Here is a 23458-nt window from a genome sequence, read left to right as displayed (position 1 = left end):
CATATAGCCCGCGGGTAAGCACTCCACCCGCTCGGGGTGCTCTGGCAGCGGCCGCAGAGAGCTTGTTCGCACGCTATCGCTCATACACGTCGGAACTGTTCTTCCAGACAGTAACCTAAGGGAGAAACCCAAGGAGAAAACTTGAGAAAATTAACAACAAGTTTCAGCTGTGCTTCTTGGATGTATTCCAAATTAGTTCTATTTGTCTACACAGCTGATCATTTTCTGTAGACGAGTAAAGCTGTGCGCTAAAATATATCTCGAAATTACCTTAAATACATAAAGCTTCATTTTTTTTTTCAGGAGGAAAGCCCTACGACGGAATGACAGCTAAAGAGGCTTGCCTTTTTGTCCGAAGCGGTCACAGAATGCCAAGACCTTCAGCTATAAGCCTTGAACTGTGAGTTCGTCAGTTTGTTAAGTTCATTCGTTTCGTCCAGTACGTCCAGTATAAGATCGTGTTTGGTTACCCAACAACTAAATACTAGATTGACCAGGCATAAAGCAAATATGATATTTATTGATTTTTGCTCTCGCCGGTCTCTCAGACGTAGCTATCGTTATCATGCAGTTGTGAAATATAAGATTGCAGCTTTTTTTGTTGAGTTCAATTCAACTAGGTATTGTTCTAATTGTATCTAACTTTTGTTTGTGGACTCAACCATTTTGTAACTTTTTATCTTTTTTCAGCTATGAGCTAATGCTTCAATGCTGGAACAAAGAACCATCCCAGCGACCCAAGTTTAGTGATATAGTGATTTGGATGGAAAATTCCTTACAAAGAGTATAAGAGTTGACAAAAGTCGCCTCTCCACCTTTAAAAGAAACAGTTTCAGTGGCAAAGCTAAGGAAAAATCGAACCCCTGTATAGTCAGTCTAGAGTCTATTTTCATCTAATAGTATTCAAAACCAGTAGTGGTAATGATACTGTAGGCAGACCCAAAGAGTGGGAGAACAACACAAGAGAAATAAGGAATACTAGCGAGGGGAACAAGGATGTTGCTGAGTCATCTTCATGCCATATCGATGTTGATAATAAACTGGGCTATGAAGTACAATATTTGTCTAATGCTACAGTAAAACGGGCTTCAAAACGGCCAATTTGTTTTGCAACGTTGCTGTAAAACGGGTTGAAAAACTATGTTACGCGTTTTACCGCCCACGTTCAAACCTTTCTTGGAACAAATCACACTTTTATGTAAAATATACGCAAGGCTTTCAATGAAGCATTCAGAAGCTAACGCTATAAGCAGGAACGGTAAAAAGTACAAACCATCCAGCAGAAAAAGTACAAAATGTGGATGGCACAGGTTTCCTATTCGCTTTAAAATTATTGCCACATTGGTTCATCAGCTTTATTGCTCGCCTACAAGACTTAGAATAACGATATGTTCAACACTAAGTACTGCAGATAATGTTGAAAAGCCTCTAATGTACAAATAACTACCAAACTTTAAATAAAAAAAAGCTAAAAAAATAATTATATACAAATAGATGGGAGTATAAATACAAATAAATATAAAAAATTAATATAATTTCTCCTGTGACCGTTGAAGTTAAATTGAGGTTGTAGAAAAATGCCTTGAAGATTGAAGACTTCAGACCCAGAATCCTGTTCTGATCTTATAAATATCTTCGACAAGTCTTCTTGGGCTCAGACGTTCCCCTTAGAAGCTCGCAACACTATGTTAACGAAACTATCACTTTGACTATCATCATAATTACCGCTATCATCATTGCCTGCGTTGCAGACGCTCTAAACCTTCTGTGTAGGACTATATTAATGGTTTAGATGAGTGCGTGGGCCGGCTGCAACGCCGGCTACTACCATCACTACTGTGAATAAAAAACTGAGTAATGATCAAGGACTTTTTTCAATAGATCACAAGTGCAAGCCCAGCTAAATTTGATCTGACCGAAGCTTTCTCAGTCTTATATTTGTCTCTTACTTCATTATCAAATTAGTCGACATAGGTCTAAAGTCGAGAAGTTTACTCCTGACGAAACAAATGTTTACTCCAAAATTCACCTTGGTCTAGCAGATGTTCAGTTGAAAAGAAAATAGTAAGAGCGAAATAAAAAATGAAGTGAAATTAAGTTGACATGCGTTATCAGTCTAAAAGTACTGCCGGCAGTTAGCATGACTTGGCTCAAACGTCGCGCTGCTGCCGTGCTAAAGTCGAATTTAATTCAATCAATTTAATTCGGCACGACAGTAGCACGACGTTTGAAACGGGCCTTAGACAGCACTGATTTCTTCTGTATTCGGCAATTTAATTCCCCGTTTATGTTTACTGTGGTATCTGCAGTACAAGCATACAGCTATTATCATAACGACAACTGCCCCCACAGAACCTATTGCAGGTAGTACAATATGTAAAGCCAATCCATGACTGTTCTCACCTGCAAGACGACAGTACATCCATTAGATAAATTTAAAAATACTGACTATATCCAAGAGAGAATAAATTGAAGGGCTATGAAAGGTGCTACGGGGCTAAACCACCTCTAAGATCGGTTACAACAAAGTTGCCAGATAGTCTATTAAGATTGTTAACCAAATAATGCTAAGATTTTTAAGTGCACTTGATTAAATTTCAAAGTCATATTTATATCATCAGAAAAGGACTTTAGGTCCAAGAGAATACAATATAGGTGTTACAACCGGGTCATTCCACTTAAACTGAGTTCAGTGGAACCCCGTAAATACTGTCACCAATGGGCCAAAAAAATTTAGCCGTAACGACGAGGTGACCGTATTGACGAAGGTTTCTTTACAAGAAAATGTATGGTCGCTTTTGCCTGGCGGCCAACAAAAAAGTGGCCGTAATAATGAGGTGACCTTATTACCGAGGTGGCCGTAAGGCGGGGCTCCTCTGTACTTACTTGTAGCTGAAGAAGTTGTGTGAGAATCTGGTATCGTTGTCAGTGGAAGGGCTGATGATGGCGACGAGACTGTTATGGAATTAGCTGCAATTACATGAACAACAAACTAAGATAATAAGCATGTATAAGTTGTGGTTCAATTTTAAACTTGGCTTGAATTTCTTTTGTTTTTGGGTATGGTAATGTTTTATGATAATGACATGATAATGAGTCTGAAACAAAAAAAAAATAACACTTAAACCAAGGATAAAATTGAACCACAACATATGCATCATTCAATCGATCGGTCGATCATTATCAACTAATAAAAGTTAATTCAACTTAAGTTGTCAGCATAGTCTAAAAACGTAGTCAATTGATAACTGGCGAAGCCTAAGAAAATGACAGCAGATTTCTAAGTTGCTAAACAAGAAAGAAACAATGTTAGAACTGACTGAATCTGAAGTCAAAGATTATTAATTACTTTCCAGTAAAGGCCTTCATTGATGTAGAATAGTCATCGGAGAAGAAAAATAAACTGAATAAAAAACAACGACAAATTCGGTAGTGCAATAAGTATTAAGCCGATCCATGACTATTGTCAACTAACTACACTGAGAAGACAAAGACAAATTTAAAAACAGACTTAAACTTAAAATAAATCATCGCAGTGAAGGGCCATTAGGGAACGGTAGTACGAGACGAAATCGAAAATCCCGAAATCGGTCATTTGGTCTAATTCTAACAAATTTGCCAGATATAAATTCTAAGATTATTGACCAAATAATGTTTAGATTTTTAAGTGACCTTAACTAAATCTTAAATTTTAAAGTCAGAATTCTATCAACGGAAAGAGCTTTACAGGAGGAGTAAAACGCTAAAAACCGTCTTTAGCTGCAGAGACAAATATTTCTCGAGCCGATGGCAACATAAAAAAAATGTATTAATGTAAGTACCTCAGAGCCACTTGATACTTTTTTTAAAAAGAGTATCCCTATTTCTTTTTTTTCATTTTTGGCCACTTGAAGCTAATTTTTGGTAATACATCATCCAGGTAATGCTTGCAAGGCAATTAAACATTTAAAATTAGACCTACTTATTAATACAACCCATTTCAGTGCTACTAACTTTTCAAAATGAAAAATGTCATATCTCAGCAAATATTTGAGATATTGGTAACCGTTCTACTCACGGAACAGTTCTCTCAATAGTGAGTCACCTCAACTGAGTACTTACTTGTAACTGAAGAAGTTGTGGGAGAACCTGGTACCGTTGTTAAAAGGGCTGATGATTGCGAAGGAGGCGCCGAGACTGTCATAGAATTAGCTGCAATTACATGAATTAGAAAGATAATGTATATGCAATACTATTCTTTTATCGATCATTATTTAACCGATAAATTACTTCAACTTGTCACCATAGTCTAATAACGTCGTCCATTTAACTGGCAAAACTTAAAAAAGACGCGGATTTCTCAGTTGCAAAAAACAGCAATCCTTGTCGCCTCCAGCATCCCCTACTTTTCTGGCAACAAATCTACTTGTTTTGTTTAAATCAATCACACTGATATAAATTACAGATTGTAACTTTAGCTTTTGACTTTAAAGATGTTTGACATTGTGCTTGAATCCAGGGGATGCTTACAAGGCTATAAAACGTTTAAAATTAGACTCATTATACAAGGGGGTAACCCATTTCAGTGCTACCAACTTTTCAAAATAAAATGAAAAATATCATGTCTCAGCACTATTTGAGATATTGGGAATCGTTCAACTCACGGAACAGTTCTCTCAGTAATAATGAAATTTTAGGACTTTTAGTTCAAAGAGAATACAATACAGGTGTTGTGACTGAAAAATCGGTACCTTCTCGAGCCACTTTAACTGAATACTTACTTGTAGCTGAAGAAGGTTTGGGAGAATCTGGTATCGTCGTTGGAAGGGCTGATGATGGCAAAGTAGGCGAGACTGTTGTGGAATTAGCTGCAATTATATGAATTAGAAAGATAATATATGCATTGATATTCTTTTATTGATCATTATCCAACTGACAAGTTACTTCAACTTAACGCGAATTTCTTAGTTGCAAAGACGCGAAAGTAAAATGTTAGAAATGATTGAATCTGAAGGAGATCATTGATATGGAATAATCACCTGACCAGGAAAACCAATAAACAAAAATGAAAAGAAATAAACAAGAACGACAATTTCACAGAACATACTACAAAGAACATAAGAAAATATGCAACTTGACAATTACACAGATCTTGTAGGGTGTTTCAATGTTAACATGCAGATCGAAGGGGGTCAGTTAAGATAACATGCCCTTTGAGATCTGCATTTATTTATATAGAGGATATTACACGGTGGCTTGAAGATATGAATTTTATTTTCGAGTGGCAAAACAATATTTTACTCACTCGCTGCGCTCGTTCGTAAAATATTGTTTTGCCACTCGAAAATAAAATTCATATCTTCAAGCCGCCGTGTAATGTTCTTTTTATTATATAGACAAAAAGACGTCGATAAAATGATAGAGTTTTCTGCGCCAAAAAGTACTCGTGACGGCTCAAATTTACAGTGCAGCAATATAAGACATTTTTTACAATAATCTTGAGAAATAACACTGAGCTGAATAGGGCTCTACGATGACAAAATATAAGGAAAGCTTTGAAAAATGTGTAAGTAAAATTCAAAAGGCGCAAGACGCCTACAAATTTCGAAGGGAAATTACCGAACGGAAATTACGTCATCGATAAACTCACGTGTGAGATTATGGAAAATAAACCACTCGGGTCCCGGATGTAGTTTTTATGAATTTTACGAGTGGTATATTTTCCAGTAAAACACTCGTGTCTATATGATAAAATATGAATTCTTCAGATCATAAGCATCCTCATTCAATAATTGCTAGTTACATCTAGTTGCAACAACGTTGTCTTAGAAAAATGCTTAAAGGAAGAATAAAAAAGGGAAAAAGCCAAATAGCAGACTGAGTAGCTTACTAATAAACCACTATAAGAACAATTCATGCTGCATAGACGTTTGAAACAATTTTAAAGCAGGCCATATACAACAAAATACGTTCGATAAAACGAGGCTCCGTCTGATCGAGCTTCTTTTCTATATACTTTTTAATTAAGGCAGAAAATATCGTTCGTTTTATCGAGGACTGTGTTATATAGAGGTTCGTTATTTCGGGCGTCGTCTTATCAGTAAACCTAATTTATTCTTATTTGGCCTTTTCCTTTTTTTCCCTTTTCCCTCTTACCATTTTTCTACGCCAATATTATTGCAATATTCCATTTCCGAGTTCCCGTCGTACCTCTGTATTAAAACGAGGTTAAGTGCTCAGCCTTTCATATGGAAATGATTTTTCATTGTAGTGCAAATAAAACTCATTTTCACAAGAAAGGTTGTGCACTCTTTGGCCTCATTTTGAAAGCGTGGTTTCTTGAACTCGGAAGTTGCCTAATTACCCACTACTAGCCAATGTAACTGAATCTATCACATACCTTGGAATAATGAACAGGGGAGTTCACAAATCAGAGGTTTATTTTTATCGTCGTAATGCAGCCGCATAAAATAAATTTTTGTGCAGTTCGTCTTACTCAAATTAACTGGGAAACGCAATTTTCCACTTTTGTAGCTTGCATGAGTAATTGCATCCGTACATAATCTGTCTTGCCTATAGTTTCCACTGCAATCATTTTTTCCATTTGCAAAATGGCAGCTGAATCGATTATTGGTGGCGTTAACGTAGAGACAAATGTCTTCGTTGTGGTTTAATTGAACGTTTATCACATCTCCATCGATACCACACGGAAATGATGCTAAAAAAGTCATATTAAAATAGCAATGTGATTATCTTTGCTACTGTTTGTCTACAGTTAACTTTTACAGACTAGACTTTTAGGACTCATTAGAAAAAGTCATCAGGGGGAGGGTGGGGATCGAGTTTTCGAGCAGCATAAATTACTTGTCGTTAACATTCCCCTTGAATTGTTTCATTTCGACTCACCCACCCCAGCATGAATGTTTTGTTAATTTCTTCTTTACCCACCCCTGATATTTTTTCCCAATGGTCCTTCTCCCTAGCAGCACACGTTAACACTTATGTTTCGAACATTGAATCAAAACAAAGTTCGGAGTTATTCGGTGAGGGCAAAATACAGAAGACGTTTGCGGAAAGGAATGTGGCAAGACTTGTGGAATGGCATAACCTTCGGTGAAATGAGGTGTACTACGAGGTGTTATTATTCATTCAAAATATTTCTCCTTTACAAATTATTACGCACAATTCATCATAACCAGCTTCTGTCGACCAAATTTAAAAGAACTTTGCGATACGTCAACTGATGACGTCAATCGTGCAGCGAAATTGCCAAATGATTGAACTGTTAACATAGAAGAGCTGGGGATGAGGTTGAGTTGTTTTGGGTTTTTAAAGCTCTTTTTTAAACTAGGAATCATGCTGGGTGTTATCCGGCTAAACCCTCTCCTCGATCTCCCTAATTCTTCAGAAGATACGAAAGTCGCATTCAATATTTGCAACTTATCAGCTCGTTTCAAGACTTCCTGTTTAATTTCGCCTATATGAGCCTCCCAGATATAAGCAGACCAGGCTGAAAGGTTTTACAAAATTGTATAAAAATGCCAGGGTTAAACAAGCAAGCATTTTTGATTGAGGGACGGGGCATAAAAATTGTGATATTTAAGCTTCGCCAGAGTTTAACAAAATGATTTGCTTAGATGCCGAGCCTCTATCCTAGCGTGACGAATTAACTTCAGAGAAAGCATCAGTTTGATAGTCCTATCATTTCCGAAACGGTTGTTTGAAGCATTGTAAAACATAATTTTCTAATTTCTAGACATTTCGAGTCTGCTTTAACTGAGATTGCTATCAACGTGATTATGTTTAAAACACTGAATTGCATGATAAACCTGGTTTTATAGCCGGCCTCAATAAGAAGACTGTCTTTCTTACCTTCACTCGGTTTACTGAGACTGTAGATAATAAATAGTAGAAGCCCGAGAAGATCTTTTGATTCCTGTTTTCGCATCTTCATTCTCTCTCTAGAAAACGGACAGAACAAGTATTTCGCGAATTCTCCACTAAAATATCTGTTAATATGTCGTGTCAACATGAAACGATGTGCTGTACATCAAGAACAGGGAAAAAACCCATCGGCTTTGATGTCACGTGTTTGATCGTTCTGGAATGTACCCACATGCAAGTGAAAAACCCTAATCAGGGAGCTTAGCGACACACCCAAGAACGTCACTTTTAAAGTGAATTCGAGGCTTTTCAAACGCTAAGGCTGTTATTCCAGTCCTCTTAAAATGTCAAACGTATTGATACAGTTTAAGTCAAAAGGTGTTTTCCCTTCGAATATAAATAGACGTGATAAAGCTCGATGGATTTTTATAGGACCCAGTCACGGCATACACCAATCATCATGGCTAATTATAATGCGTGATGTCTTGTTCCGTCTCGTCAATTTCCTTTCTTTCCGAGCCCGCTCTTTGCGTTAATTGAAATTCTTGTAAAGGGGAATTAACGAAGTAATTCTTCTTTCATTTTGAGTCCATTTCCCATAATACTGAATGGTGTGATCTATTTTTCGAAATTCTATCTAATTGATCGATTTTGTATTTTTGATCGAAATTTCACTGAGTTCCAAGCGAAAATGAACGATGACGAGATCGATATAAAAAATATATATATTTTCCTGAAAATTTGCAGTAGTACCGATCGCTACTAAATATGGACTTTTTGATCCATATTACCTGGCGACGTCTTGGACGACAATGTGAAAAAAGGGCTTGGGATGGGCGAAAATTTACGGAGCTTTTAGCGCGATCAAGCAATGCTTTTGGCGACGAATTTCGACAGTTAGTACGTTTACAAATGCTTTGGGTGCCATTTGGATTAATATCACCTAGCTACTGAATTAAACATGAATGCTGCCAGCCAGTGCCATGAATTGCGTCTCATTTTAGCTTTTCAACTTTCTACCCTAAAAAGCCAGGCGGTTTCACTGAAATCTATATGTTCTTGGTGTCAGAACTTGAAACTAAATAGAAATAATAGAAAAGTCCCTGAAATAACAGTTTTCGTAGCGTTATGTTGCTCCGTAATGAACAAGCAATGACAGCTAGAGTGTAGAATTTAAGTATGCAGGCATAACAAACCTGGTGGAGTTGACAAATAAATTTGTAGCAAGAGAAGATGTAGTAAATTATGTATGTCCCGACATCTTCGGCACATAAGCGGACTAATTTCCTCAGACATCACAGAAAAGACTTCTCTTTTAAGTTTTTTTTCTTAAACCAAACATTACTTCGCAAAACTCAGTTTTCATTCAAAATGCCGGCATAATTTTAATCAAATACAAAATGCTTGTAATTTTTCGTGAAATACTATATGAGTTGCGATCATGAAGCGAAATGTTTTTTTTTGCCGGGAAACTGATATTTTCTGCCCTTTCAAAAGCTTTCTAAATTCCGCTATAAATATCTGCTGAGGTATTATTTTAATGTAAACAAGGCACGCTCTCATGAATCATGAACTATGAACTATAAAACTGAATGTATTATGGATTACGGGTAAACTTAACTCCGCGAATTAACTTACCAGAAACCTGCAGGAGGGCGGATGGTGAAGGCAAACCCAAAAGGACGAATAGATTGCGTAGTGGGATGGTTTTCAACGCTAAAATTAAGAAAGTGTGAAAAATCTGCTGACTAAGCACCGACTAATCACTTTCTATATTGCTGCAAATTTCTGCTGAGAGATGCTTTTTTACCAGTTCGTGTGTGATATAACCCACAATGAATCAGTATGCCTGACGATGAACGCAAACATAGAAGGACAAATAAATTGTGCAGTGATGAACCTTCGTGTATGTTTTCCAATGCTTAGGAGTAACTATTAGAAAAGGGTGAAAAATCTGCTAGCAAAACAGAGACATTTCACATGTGCTCATCATGATTTGTTATGAAGACGTGACTCACTTAGATCAAGAAAAGTTGAGAAATTAAAGTTCATTGAAAGTAAAAATCCGATTTAGAAAAAAAGGAAACCTTTACGCAGACCGTCCATCTTAGTCTGCTCGCGTGACTCCGCATCTTAGTTAGGTCACGTGACTCGCTTTAAATTTACTCTAGACAATGGACTATAAACCACTGCAAAGAAAACCACAAATTTACACTTAACTTTAGGGGAGAACCATACGACCATAAACACGTGACCGCCATGAGTTGGCACTTGAGCCTACGATACGATTTTGTGACTCTGGTCAGTGGATATTCTGTTTTGACAGCTGGCAATTGACTATAATGATATGGATGTTAAACACAGGCTACAGGCAATTTACACTAGCTAAAAAGGTTGACATTTCACATTGGCTGCCCTGTGGTGAGAATGGATAGACGGATGTCGATGTCGTGATTACCAAAATTTCTCGGATGGATAAAAATTACCCGGTGGGGAAGGGGGGGGGGTGTACTCCCTTATGTTAGTTATATAGGCCGTGTGCCGCCCCATCGGGTTACGTTTTTGCCCCTTTTTGGTCTGAAAACGGGTGTACACTTTGCCCATTTTGGTCACGGGTATGGTTTTTGAGGGAACTACGGGAGTGTATGAACGTATTTATCATATCAATTCCAAATGAGTAAGAAAGGGAAATATGGGAATTGGAAACGGATTTGAAGAATTTTTTTGTTTGCGCTGTAATCTTAGTAATGTAACATAATTTCTGCCTAAAGGCCAGGTCTGAAAACGGGTATGGAATCTAGCTAGAGGTCTGGTCTGAAAACGGGTGTGGAAAATTACATTTTTTGGTCCGAAATAGGGTCAGGATTTGGACAACCGGGCGGTACACCACCACCACGAATTCCCAGGAGTACCCCCACGGGATGAATTACCACATTTTCGTAGGCGGTTCGGGGGTTTGACTCCCGATTCTTTCTCGGTGGAACTTGGATTCCAGTCGTTAGTGTGATTAGGATTCCAGACTCCTTGAGCTGTGTAACCACGATCCACCGTTTAAGCCACTGGAAACAGTTTAACGTTATGTAATAAATAAATTAGACAAAAAATGCACCATTCGGTGTCCAAAGTAACTGAAATCAAAGAATGAGTAAAATTTTCCTTCAAGTTGCACCTTTCCCTCTCAACAAGGAGAACTTGTTGATGGCTCTTTACAAGAGATATCTAACGAGATTACCGTTTCTTCGTAAAGAAAAAAAAACAAGGAAAAACACTTCATATCTGATTCTCTACTTACATAACTGTGAAGGGTAGATATTCCAATTTTTTGTTCGATTTCAAGAATTATATCGGTTTCATTTGAGATGCTTTATTAAATGTTTGACACATTCGCATCGCGCGTCGTTCAAGCCACTGCTTTGTGTCTAGATAATTGACGAATATTGCGCTGTGTGACTGGTATTGGATTCGGCACGAGAGAAATGGCAATAAAAGGTTTGCCAGATTATTTTAGGTCTAACTTATTAAAATTACAAGTTTGTCGTAGCCTGCATGACAGGCGCAAAAGGGAAGTGGAATAGAGAGAAAAATACCTCTCTCCTGAATACCCCTTCTTTTCCCCTTCCTTCTGATTCCCCATTCCTTTTGACGCTTACCACACACGGTCAAATCTGGCCGATAGCTTATTTTTCTATTCAGTTTCTTTTTTATTATTATGTGTTTATTATTGCTAGTTGAAGCTGGTCACGTACGTGGGTAGGGCTTATACCAGTATGACTGCCACCTTCTTGTGCTCGTCAAATTTAGACGTACAGCTTTAAGGGGTACATGCCCTTATATCTATTTTGGGTGTACCACTTGGTTTATTTATTCCTATGTATTTTCTTAAGTTTGAAAATCAGTCTTAAAGCCGCAACAGGGTCACCACAACAGCGCGTGGCGCCAATTACTGCGTCCCCGTAATATAACAGCAGTCCCAACTCCCATGAGAGATAAATCATCACATTGGGGACTGCACCCCCTACCCTTAACGAACAGTGTGTTAGTTCGTTAACGTCCCACAGAGTTTATATGTTTAAGGGTTGAGAGACGGGGCCTACAGTTTAGTGTCCTTATTCAAGAAGACTAGTATTGTCAAACCGTTCGCAGTTGCCTTTGCATATTAGGCAGAACTTTTTCTTCAGCTATTTAAGGTGTTTCGGTTCGTTTTTTCGGAGACCATACAGATGTTTTTCAATCGCCTTTAAAATTATTTTGTTCTTGTCCGTTCGCTACAAAATTTTCATCAGTGATTGACTATGAATTGAAGTTTGTCAGCTTGTTTGCCCGTTGAACGCGTTACGCAACTATGGCGATTGATGAGGAAAACTACGTCGTGTAAGAAAACACCAGAGTCACCCGGCTGTTCCTCGTCGCTGATTTGCCAGAAATTTTTTTTTCTGGGCAATCAGAAGCAGGCAATTCAAACGCTTCTGGAACTGGTTCGGTAAGAGTAAGTGCCCAGGGGCTCGTCTCGATCTTATAGAAAACATTCACCACGAAAATTCTATCGTCCCCGACCAGCTTCCCCTGGGTCTCCGAGGATGACAAAATGAGAAGACATAATGTACAATCATGTACTTCTCGCGAAAAACATCTTCATCCCGCATGCTTCAGCTTTTGCGCAAACTGGAAATCTATTTAGTACTTAGAAGCCGGTGAGCATACATGCATATTTTGTAGTTCAGTTTTTTTTTCTGGTTTAAAACTTTTTTGAACCAGTTCAAAATTTTTAAACTGGTTTTATTATTTTATGTCGGTTAATTTTTTCAAATACGTCACTTTTTTTATTTTACTCAAGTTAGTATATTCAAGGAGTCATTTAGGGTGAGGGTTACGGTTAGGTAAGGTCTGGTACCCAATACTTTTCCACTCAGTCAAACAAACAAACAAAACAAACAAAATGACAGAACCTCGGTAATTAAGTAAGTATTACGTGACAAATTATTTAAATACACTACATAGGTTTCGTGTACGCTGCTGAAAATGTCAGCTCAGTTGTGTAATCAAGCTCAATGTTATAAGTAGTCTGTGCAAGGATATAAACGGGTGGGTGAAATGAATGTGTTTATTCTACCAAATTTGGTCTCAACACGTGTATATATAGGTGTTTACAATTTCTTCAATGTTTCCCAGAAGAAGATTTGAATGCAGAGGTGATGTCTTGTCAACACGGTCAATTTTTATAGAGACAATGTCTCCAACTTTAAATTTTCTAGGTTGGTTTTTTTTGGCTTTGGGTTACCATTTCGTTGTCGTACTTTTCCTGATCTTCTGTTATTTTTTGTCGTTTTCTGGGTTCTTTCTCATGATGTTCACATTCTCTATGGCTTTTAATACCATAAACAGCCTCATATGGCGTCATCTTTATTCAGTACTTGTGGAAGAGGTGCTCATTATTAATGCTCTCATATCCTCTTTCCACGATCGATTTGATCTTTCAACCAAACCTTAAGTGGATGGAGTTCGTGGAGAACCATCAGCCACCCATGAATCACGCAAAACAAGTCTCTTGTAATTAAAACAACTACTTGACTAATGTTGATGGATGCACTTTTAATATTATTATCATGTTTCCGGCTCTGGTTTGCGTGAATTTTGGCACCAAAAGAAAAATTCCTATGGTGCATGACAAAAGCCTAATATTTATAAGGTTTATGACGGCTCATCTCAGTTTTTCGCTCTTGTGAAAAGGCAAGAACAATGTCGTCAGTCGCCCTCTGCGTTTTTCTTTTTATTTGTTTCCTCGCATCCCAACTGTGTTCCTTAGCTAATCTGGCTGCAGAACATTCGTTCTTCTCTCCACTTGATGAAAGCCAAAATGTTAAGCTTTATTGGAATATAAGCACTGCTAGAGAGGAAATTTTCTTCACTGTTGAGGCGAAGACGACAGGATGGGTCGGATTTGGCATCTCCAGTGGTCAGGGGAAAATGGAAGGAGCAGATATTGTAATAGGATGGGTGAAGGATGGACAGACGTTTTTCAAGGTAAGTAGATTAATATCCGGCAATCTCTCTACATGTACAATGATGTAACGCCCTCCTTCAGCTATCGTCTCTAGTCAGACTGTAAATAATTCGGATATGAGGCTAAAGGCAGGTGGAGGGGAGAGGGGGAGAGAGATATTTTATTTTTTTGAGTGTGCTTAACTGATTGAAATTGTGCGCCAATTGACTAGAGTGCGAGGAGAAAAAAAACACTCTCCATCATAACTAACATAAAAGCTCCATTTGGCAATTACAGAGTTCGGCATAACCCCTTACCTCAGAATCCAAGGTGGCCCAAGCACTTTTGTTTCCATTTTCATTCGCCTTCGCATTTTTTTAATCGTTATTTTCACTTTCTTTCCCGCTTTTGTCTGTCTGTACACTTGCATTGCATCTTTTATGGAATGAAGAAACCTCGAGTTGGATGCATGTCGAGTTCGAGTGCGAATTTCGGTATCGAATGAGACTTCGAGTTAAGCCTCAAGTTGGTCTTTCCTGTTTTTCTCTTTGATTCTTTTTGTGTTGTTGTTGCTGTTGTTTGTTTTGTCATTCACGAAAAGATCCTCTGAAGAAGGGGGTCTGCTTCTTAGCTGGCGAGGGGGGACAGGGAGTATCCACCTCCCTCCTCCCGTTCCTTGCATTCGCGGGTAGGCGCTCCTTTTTTTCCTGGCTTTCTACCTCTTGGCTATTTTTCGATTGCGAATTGTTAAGCATCAAGTCGCCCATTTTTCCCCTATCCCCTAATTTTCTCTCGTGTTCTGCCTTTTCCTCTTCCACCTCCCGTACCTCTCCCTCTCCCTATTCTCTCCGGCCTGCCCCGGCTTCCATTTACCGTCTTCACTCACTAAATCGGAGTTTCATTTTCATCAGAATTTTCAATTTCGTTTGCGGTTTTGTATTTCTCCTCCGCAGAGGCTCCCGCTGGGATTCCTTATGAAAATAATCCGCGCGCTCTCTTTTTCTTGCTCCCCAGCCTCCCTACAACACAATAAGGCTTCTGCTGAGGAGAGAGCGGTTTTGCTTTAATGTTATTTGCGCTCTAAGGGCACTTGAATATCACTTGAATTATGATTTGCTCCAGGTTTTGGGTTTTACTTGACATTTCGTTTCTATCATCACTTATCACTTTACTTTTGTTTCCTTTTTGCTTTGCGTTTTTAATTCTTCGTGTTTAAACAGGAAAATTAAAATTGGGAGCAAAACACTTACTAAATGCGTGACATCAAAATCAAAAAGGGGAGTAAGACGCCATCATAGGTGGCATCAAAATTAGGAGCTAAGCTAGAATTTTTCGTGATAAGGAAGTCCATCATAAAGTTGGTGAGTGGCCGATGATGCCAGGGATGACGATAATGTCCAAGAGGGTAGATCAGCACGCGGCAAAGAACATATGGAAGGATTATGCTCGATCAAAAAAGTGTTATTAATGATAATCCGTGACATTCCGCCATGAACAGAAATTATCAGTAAAAGCAAGATACTGTAGAATTCCGAAGGTAACGGCTCCCATTTCTTTCGAAATGGGAGCTTCTTTCAGGCAACAGGGTACTTTTAGGGTAGCCTACTTTTAGGATAGCTACTTTAGGGTAGCCGTTATTTTCGGGTGGATAAAAAACGTTAGTAATTCACAGTTGTTTCAGAAACGTAACATGTCAGGAGCCCGTCAGTCCTGAACATGTATTTAAAGGTCATTCCGTTTATGCATGTTCTTTGAACAAAGCGACAATGTCTGAATATAAATGTTGGTTCTATAAGGCGAAAGTCATTTATAGGTGCATTAAATCGCGATGAATGCAAAGTAATATCATTTGACTCTTCTGACAAATATAACAGCTTTTAAATCATTCAACATTTTAAAAGAAGGATTCAGATAAGTTTGAGATAGAAATTAACACACTGACTTTTCTCGTTGTTTAGTTGAGACAGTTTCAGTACAAAAGTTCAAAGATTTTCACACGTTCTTGATAAATTGATCCGTTTTTAAAAGAGATATTTTTTCATTCTTGTTTGTGATAAGTTTTGAAGGGCCCCGACTTTCGAGTAGGCCGTTACTTTCAGTGAGAGCCACACGCGGTAGTGAAAAAATAAAATCTTGCACGCATGCTCTCGATCTACCGTGACTAAAAAGAAAAATAAAAGACTGCTCGCAGTCCGTGTTTTGGGCCCGGCAGACTCACTTATAAAAATTCAGCCGTAGCCGCTAGGCGAGGCCATGAAAATGAGGCCCTCCCCTTGCGTGTCGCTCCGTCTCGCGCCTCGTTCTCTCTAGCATCCATAACTTCGCAGGCTAGGAGTATATGAATGAAGTATGCACTCATAAATCCCACATGAAGCTGATGTTTTTGTTGTACACTACTAGGATCGACATGCAGATGGTCGCGTGATGCCAAAAATCGATTCGCAACAGGATTACGAACTGATATCTCTTAAGGAAGACAATGGAAAAACCACCATGAAATTTAAAAGAAAACTGGATACATGTGATCCTCAAGACAACAAAATCGAGGTGAGTAAAGCCTTGAAAGCCTAAAAAAATGTTGACAGTTAGTTGTGGCAACTAAAGACGAAGAGATTTTGAAAGCTGAGTTTAGCCTGAATCTTTTGAAGGTGGCAAATTTGTTATATCGACTCAGATGATGAGACTAATTACAACTTTTTGCCGGTTTCACTCTGCCCAGAGACGCAGCCTTGTTTTACTCTCTTGGGAGCGAGTGGAGGTGAAAGAGAGAGATTGATAACGAGTTTGTCGGAGACTTAGCAACATAACGTCTTTTGAAACAAACCCTTTGCAACCGTTTGTCCTAAGGAATAGCCCAAATTAGGCATTCAGCTGGCAGAAAAGCGGTGACACGTCAAGTTGTTATTGTGTGCGACTTAGTTTTCACCATCACACCACATGAGTGGCTCTCAGCTTAGACAATCCTGTTAACTTATAAGTGTTTAAAATGGTGGCTGAGACCCGACACTTTCAATTTTGCTTTATCAGGGTGTCTGAGAGAATTGAGGTGGAAAAGGGAGAATAGGAACGAGGTTGACGAAGACGTAGCAATGAATTGTCCAATTTAGGGATTTAGATGGTAAAAAAGCCGGCGAAGAAAATTTACGATGTGGACGGCTTATAGTTTTCCATCCTCTCAAAAGCTTCTTCTCGTTATTCAAAAGTTTCTTCTCGTTATCACTCACAGTGGCTCTCAGACACAGCACTGTTGAAGAGATTAAAATGGTGGTTGAGACCTTGACAACACTTTCAATTTTCAGGCAGGGACAACGAAAGTGATCTACGCTTATCACCCAGAAGATCCAGCTTCAGAAAATTCCATTTTACAGCATAATCATAGAAACCGTGGGCAAAGGAGCATTTATCTGCTAAACAACGCTATCAAAGAACCAGCTCTACCTCCTGATACTAAAACCTTTGATATAACGCACAATATGGTAATACTTTAATAGCTCTTTTTAGATTTATTAGTGGTATATTCCTTTAAGCCAAGTGTAAAAGTTTAGAATTAAACGAGAATGGGAAGTTACACATAGTTTACATATATTAACCGTGTAAGTGCTCTTTTAGCGCACTTTCGTATGCTTAATTCCCTACTTTATTAAATACTAGGTTATTTTTACTATTTTTTCTATCCAGTCCATCGTAATTGCTTTCAGTGTATCCTTGCAATTCAGATCTTAAATATTCTATAGCTCAAATTGAACGAAATAAGAGGCATCGCCAAAAGTTACAGCATGGCGTCGATGAATCTTATATGCTTTTTAGATTGCAAATCGGTGTGGTTTGATGAAATTTCAGCACCCATACGTCTGCACTAATAATCACCGAACTTTAAGGAGTGAAGATTCGAAAAGCCAATGAAGAAATCGTTGGCAAATTCTTTCTTAAAACATATGAAGAATGGTTTCTCGTGTTGACCACGCCAATTCAGTGCATAGCATAAACACACCGACATAGTTATTAGGCAAGGCCAAGATAAGCAGGAAAAAATGAGCAGAGCTGGGTAAGAAATTACCTGAAATTTATAATGCCAGATTTCTCGTAACCTATTCAATGGCAATGGTTTCATGACAGGCGTTGTTACGGCTTATACGGGAGCAAAAGAAGTGACCAGCAACGGATTCTTCGGGGGCACACAAAACTGAGTCTTTTTCTTTTCTGCGTAAAATAGGTTAATTTTGCTGAGTTTAAAAACGTTTTGAATGTACAATATATATCAAATTTAACCATGATCACATTTCTTTCTCTATTTTAGACTGCCATTCCCAAAGATGGAACTAGCTACATGTGCGCAGTTTTGGAAATCCCTAAACTCAATGAAACCCATCATGTCGTAAAGGTGAGATCTAGACTACGGAGTAGACCCAACTTGTATCCAGTCTGTGGCTTCTGGCTTGCACGCACTTTTGTTGTTATTGATATTTGACCTACAAAAGGCAAACTGATAACTAATCTTTGACTTACTTTTAAAAACGTAGATTGAACCTGTTATCCAATCAGGCCACGAGGGTGTCGTTCACCACATGTTAGTGTACCAGTGCAATGATGATTTTCCAAAGGAGTTATTGAACAATACTGCTTTTAGATGCTATGCTTCAAATATGCCACCTGAAATTAGAGGTTGTGCTGGACTCACGCCCATAATTGCTGGTTGGGCTATAGGTGGTAAGGTAAGTGTCTAAAATGATGTCGTTATATAAAACCTTAAAGAGAGATGACATATTTTAAGCTTGGTACCGAATACGAAAGATGCAGTAATAGGCGACATAAACATGAACATTATGGGAAAACGCAACGCAAAGTAAAATTAAGACGTCATTTGACGAACTAAATGTACACGTCAATTAAATAAATAAATGCGCACAAAACAAAACTGCGCGCGCCTACGTACCAAGACACAACTGAAATACAAATCTAGTAATAAATAAGTGATGTAAGGATACGATGGTGCAATTCAAGCCTGGATTGTAATCTCATCTCCCGCAGGCCTGCACTATACTTCTCGACGATAATACCATGGCGATTGAAGAATTTATTAAATGATTTTTGAAGTAGATTGCTTTCAAAGCTTTGTTGTCTGAGACGTAAAGAAAGTCCGCGGAGTCTCAAGTTTATGAAGTCAACTTTGGACGAGCAAATTCTAGCATATCTCACCAGTTGAGATATGTAAAATTCCGTAAGCTGGATTGGCAGGAATGTTACTGCCCATATGAGGAAAGTTGACAATCCGGAATGCAAAGTCATCTCTCTTATCGTAGATGCTGATACAAAAAGGTGTATTTATGTCGCTAGTCTTGATATTCGTGTCGAGATAACACACTTTGAGTAGATGATGTGGAAGTGTCCTTAAGTTCCAATTCCAACGGGTAAATCGCGCTGATATAATTTCAAGTCCACATTGTTGATACTGAATAACTCGTCGATGTATCGAAAGGTGTTGCTGAACTGGATGGCTTTTGTAATGTCCTCTTTCATTGTTTCGACCTTGAAATCGAGCTTCCAAAACGAACGTAGGTGTTGTCGATAAGAAAGTCAATTTCAAGACAAAGCACAGTATAGGAGAAGTACATGTACCACGCCGACGTCCTATCATTTGTCCAGAAGGTGCGAAAATTATTTGTAGCAATGGAGCATTCCCCTTTAGCATTAAAAACTCTTTCCAAAGGATCATGGAGTTGCTTTTTAACTTGGGCGTGTGAAAGGCTATGTGGGAGACCTGTTCATCAAAACAGAGTCTGTCATCCACAGTTATTCCAAACAATGTAACTGATTTGTGTACCGGAAAGGGAAACACATGGTCCGTGTTTCCTATTAGCATGGCTTGGTGTTTGGTGGGAGTGACCAACATACCGTTGCTTCTGTACCATTCGTTTGCAATATTGAGCTGATGCGTGAGCCTCCTGTCAAGTAATTTAGGATCAGTGTCTGAGTCATGTAATTGTTCATCATCGGCATACGCATGAAGCTTTACCTCCGTAATATAATATATAAAAAAATATAACGCCATTGATAAAAATAATAAAAATCAGGGGCCCAAGTACACTGCCCTGAGGTACTCCTCTCGAAACCGCTGCCTATTCAGATGTTAGATCTCCAATTGTAACCTTCTGCAATCTTCCAGAGAGATAGTCCTTGAGCAGCGCACAAGCGCTACTACCCAGGCCATGTGCTTCTAATTTGGCCAGAAGAAGAGCGGGTGGTGTTGTTATCAAATGCTTTCGATAAGTCCAATGAAACAATCCCAACAAGTTATTTTTTGTCTCTACTCCTCCTCCAGTTGTCTATGAGTCGAAAGTCTCACAACTATGGAATTTTCTGTAGCGGATAGAAGGTTTGATGGGAGCCCATTGTAAAATCCTTCAAGCTGAGATGACAGTAGCTTTTCAAATATATTATTCAGACAGGGTAATACCGTTACTGGTCTATAATTCTGTTTGACAAGTTCATCATCCTTTTTAAAAATAGGAGTTATTTGTCCCATCTTCCAACGGCTAGGATATTTGCATTGAGAAATTGATGCATTTATAATATTTGCAATAGGGGCCGATATTGCCGAAAAACAATTTTTGCCAGTCAGTCACCCTTTCATGGTTTTCCATACAAATCCTTGCAAATTCTAAATTTTCAAAACTGTCATGAAATATTTCCTTAAGCACTACAGGGCTCAAATCTCCGTTTTATTCATAACAGACAATTTGAGCCCTTAAATGCGTAAGAAAACGTTTACACGACAGTTTAAAAATTTTAGAATTTACAAGGATTTGTATGGAAAACCATGCAAGCGTGACTAGATGGCAAAAGTTGTTTTTCTCATACAAATGCTTCAAACTTTCGGCGGCCGTTGCAATCGCTACTTTTGAGATAAACGGCTGAAAATTCTCAGGTTACCTAATTTCAATATGTCCTTTCAGCTTGTGCTAACAAAATTTTTCAAAAGCGAACTGTTTTCGTGTTTACCGAAAGTTGATTACGTGATCAAGTCATGCAAAGAGCCTTAGAAAGAAACGGAGCAAAAGTAAGAGGTTGAAGAAAACTGTTTCCTTACTAGATTCTGTTTATTTTAAAAGGAGTTTTATTACCCGGAACACGTTGGATTCGCCATTGGAAAAGAAAACAGTCCAAAGGTCGTCGTCCTTGAAGTCCACTATGACAATCCTCAGAATTTGGAAGGTACGACTGAAATAATAATAATAATAATAATAATAATAATAATAATAATAATAATAATAATAATAATAATAATAATAATAAGCTGGAATTAACTGATACATAATAGAAAATAAGTCTAGACAACTTTAGGGCAACCAAGGCTGGAGTTTGTCCCTTGTGGATCAAAAAAATCTTTTTTTATGGACTCGAGAGAACCTTTTAAAACGGACGGTGACACTGACAGCAAAAAAAATAGCTTAATTGTAATTCCTTTTGGTAATTGAACACTAGGTGGGGAATCGCTTTAGACCAACTAAATCTTTTGCCTCGAATTCGAAGTATATATTTCCCTAATGAGAAATGGATTCTGTTAACCATGACTTTCGAATATTTCACTGTTGTAAATGTTTACGTTTCCGAGAAGAAGAAGTTTGGTCTGATTATTATTGTTTTTCTTTAGGATTGATTGACAGTTCTGGCTTGCGGTTTCACTACACCAGACAGTTACGAAAATACGAGTCGGGAGTACTGCTGGTTGGAGCGGACGTTAACCGCGCGATGCTAATTCCGCCGAAGCAGAGAGACTGGAAAATAAACAGCTTTTGTAGCTCAGATTGCACACAAAAGGTACTGCCATCTACTTTTGTTTGCTCTTCAACGCAGTTTGGAGCTGGCAGTGCCTGTTTTTATGTCTAAATTATTGCTTTTATTATATTTGTGTCATAAATCATCTGACAGTTTCATTTAATCTAAAAACTGAGAACGTCGTCTGTTACAGGTTTAACAGCCTTTTCGTGTTGACCTCTGGAAACTAGTATTTGAAAAACGTGGAGTCAAAATTAAGTAAATCAATTACCCATCGAGTAATTTAAGAGTGAAGCTAACGCTAAACAATTTACTTCAGTATGTTATAGTTGTAAACATTCCCTGAATTAAATCCAGCTTTTTTTCGCTATAACCAGGAGTTAACAGGGGACGACATTGAAAGAGAATATTTATTAGTCTCAATACAGATTAACGTCGGGAGAACCAGGTAGTGAACGAGCAGCGACTCGCTGTTCATCAGTACAACCAAAATATTAGAGCCCACTAACACATAAGGGGCATGCTTTTTTTGCTAAATTTGAATAGCATCCTGTATTTTGTATTTTGAGCACAAACGTACCTTACACACTCGGGTGTTTCCTAGTTGGTTTACTTAATTAGAAATATACAGTAGCTACAACTGTCAGCGAAAGCAGTTAAAGTGCGGACTCAATTCAGAACACTTAGAAAAAGATTATCCAGTCAAAAAGTATTTTTAAAACAAACGATTGATCCACGGACCATTAAAATTCAAGTATTCAACTATGCAACCGTTGAAACTTTCAGGAACCATTTGAACTTATCTGACCTCTCAGGAAACAGCCCTCAAAATTATGAATGTTGTTTAATGGTCTGTTTGTAAAACAACTTGAGAATCTTTTGTTTTCAGAATACGTTGTGATTGGATAATCGTCTTCAAAGTGTCCCGGTTTAAGGGTCCTCACGGAAAGAGTTTTCAAACTGTGAGTGAAGGATTTCTTTATTTCCCAAGGCCCATGTCGTAAATCGGTCTTACTAATAATTCTTTTAGGGACTGAATGAAACCGAGCTACCTGAAGGAGGAATCAACGTCTTTTCGGCGATGTTACATACACATCTAGCCGGTAAGAATAGAGCTAGAAAGTAGAGATCGCTGGTAAGAATCTCCGTACATACTCTTCAAATTTGTTAAAACAAATCTTACTAGTGATCGATAGTGAGTTTGGGCTAATAAGTGGTTGCTCACCTCTGAAAGTAACAATAACTCACCCCAACTATCACCAAGCGACCCGAAAACCCATGCTTTTTAGTCCAAAACAGCAGGCTCGAAATCCTTGCTGAGAAGTATGCCTACAGCCTTAATTCTAGGTTACGATCGAGGCTGCCCCTGCGAGTATTTTTGCCTATTGGGTATTGACAGTATATTCAAGATAGAAGTTTTAAACCACAACGAACTTTGTTCATTCCAACCGTTTTGTCACTTGGCTAAAGCCTCTGCTTATTTTTTTTTCAAGACCTTTCCTTTCTCAATCCTATTGAATCTGTAGCTAGCCAAGTTCAAAACTGTTCGCCTATAGTGAAAAGAAATATAGAATTTAGTTCAAGCAATTCTTTTTGATGTGACTTCGGACTTGGTGTCACATATGTTCTTACCTACTAACAAAAAGTATGGTATACATTTCGGAAATTGTTTTGGAGTTCTAAGTCTTCGAAGAGGTCAGAGGACGAACAGTTAAACTGCTGTTATCTACTACATTGCTTGCTTCTTATAGTGACGTAGATCTTAAGTTTGGCTAATAAATGCTTTTATGATTTTGAAGGGCGTAAAGCATTACTTCGCCACGTTAGAGATGGCGTGGA

At 38.3% G+C, this 23458-nt stretch overlaps 3 protein-coding genes and 1 long non-coding RNA gene across 5 annotated transcripts in view; 3 read left to right on the top strand and 1 right to left on the bottom strand.

Annotated features, from left to right (window-relative positions):
- Positions 1-23458, top strand: part of LOC140947490 (DBH-like monooxygenase protein 1 homolog) — a 59874-nt gene that overhangs the window by 28967 nt on the left and 7449 nt on the right. The window lies entirely within an intron of this gene.
- Positions 1475-7980, bottom strand: LOC140947495 (uncharacterized). Of its 2 annotated transcripts, XM_073396606.1 has the most exons (6): positions 7852-7960; positions 6380-6697; positions 4761-4847; positions 4102-4191; positions 2887-2970; positions 1475-2403 (listed from the first exon to the last, which is right to left on the bottom strand). In XM_073396606.1, exons 1-6 carry the CDS (start codon positions 7931-7933, stop codon positions 2240-2242), a joined length of 825 nt encoding a protein of 274 aa, XP_073252707.1. In that variant the 5' UTR covers positions 7934-7960; the 3' UTR covers positions 1475-2239. The 2 variants fall into 2 exon arrangements, with proteins under 2 accessions (XP_073252707.1, XP_073252708.1); XM_073396607.1 differs by lacking the exon at positions 6380-6697 and having other exon boundaries at positions 1476-2403; positions 7852-7980.
- Positions 13591-21730, top strand: LOC140947967 (DBH-like monooxygenase protein 1 homolog). The gene is made up of 7 exons (XM_073397193.1): positions 13591-13884; positions 16244-16390; positions 17143-17319; positions 18141-18224; positions 18364-18555; positions 20953-21055; positions 21495-21730. Exons 1-7 carry the CDS (start codon positions 13600-13602, stop codon positions 21728-21730), a joined length of 1224 nt encoding a protein of 407 aa, XP_073253294.1. The 5' UTR covers positions 13591-13599.
- Positions 22648-23458, top strand: part of LOC140947500 (uncharacterized) — a 1177-nt gene continuing 366 nt past the window's right edge. The window contains exons 1-2 of the long non-coding RNA XR_012166977.1: positions 22648-22722; positions 23419-23458. The exon at positions 23419-23458 is cut by the window's right edge and continues 46 nt beyond it. This is a non-coding gene — a long non-coding RNA (uncharacterized lncRNA). The remainder of the gene's footprint in view (positions 22723-23418) is intronic.

Source organism: Porites lutea, chromosome 9, assembly GCF_958299795.1.
Source record: "Porites lutea chromosome 9, jaPorLute2.1, whole genome shotgun sequence".
NCBI lineage: Eukaryota > Metazoa > Cnidaria > Anthozoa > Scleractinia > Poritidae > Porites > Porites lutea.
This window is presented reverse-complemented; position numbering and strand designations above follow the sequence as displayed.

Coding starts and splice junctions, on each gene's coding strand:
- LOC140947967 (XM_073397193.1), top strand. CDS start 13,600: ATGTCGTCAGTCGCCCTCTGCGTTTTTCTTTTTATTTGTTTCCTCGCA. Junction 17,320..18,140: donor TTGATATAACGCACAATATG/GTAATACTTTAA, acceptor TCTCTATTTTAG/ACTGCCATTCCCAAAGATGG. Junction 18,225..18,363: donor AAACCCATCATGTCGTAAAG/GTGAGATCTAGA, acceptor TTAAAAACGTAG/ATTGAACCTGTTATCCAATC.
- LOC140947495 (XM_073396606.1), bottom strand. CDS start 7,933: ATGAAGATGCGAAAACAGGAATCAAAAGATCTTCTCGGGCTTCTACTA. Junction 6,698..7,851: donor TCTCAGTAAACCGAGTGAAG/GTAAGAAAGACA, acceptor TGACTTTTTTAG/CATCATTTCCGTGTGGTATC. Junction 4,192..4,760: donor CAAACCTTCTTCAGCTACAA/GTAAGTATTCAG, acceptor ATGTAATTGCAG/CTAATTCTATGACAGTCTCG.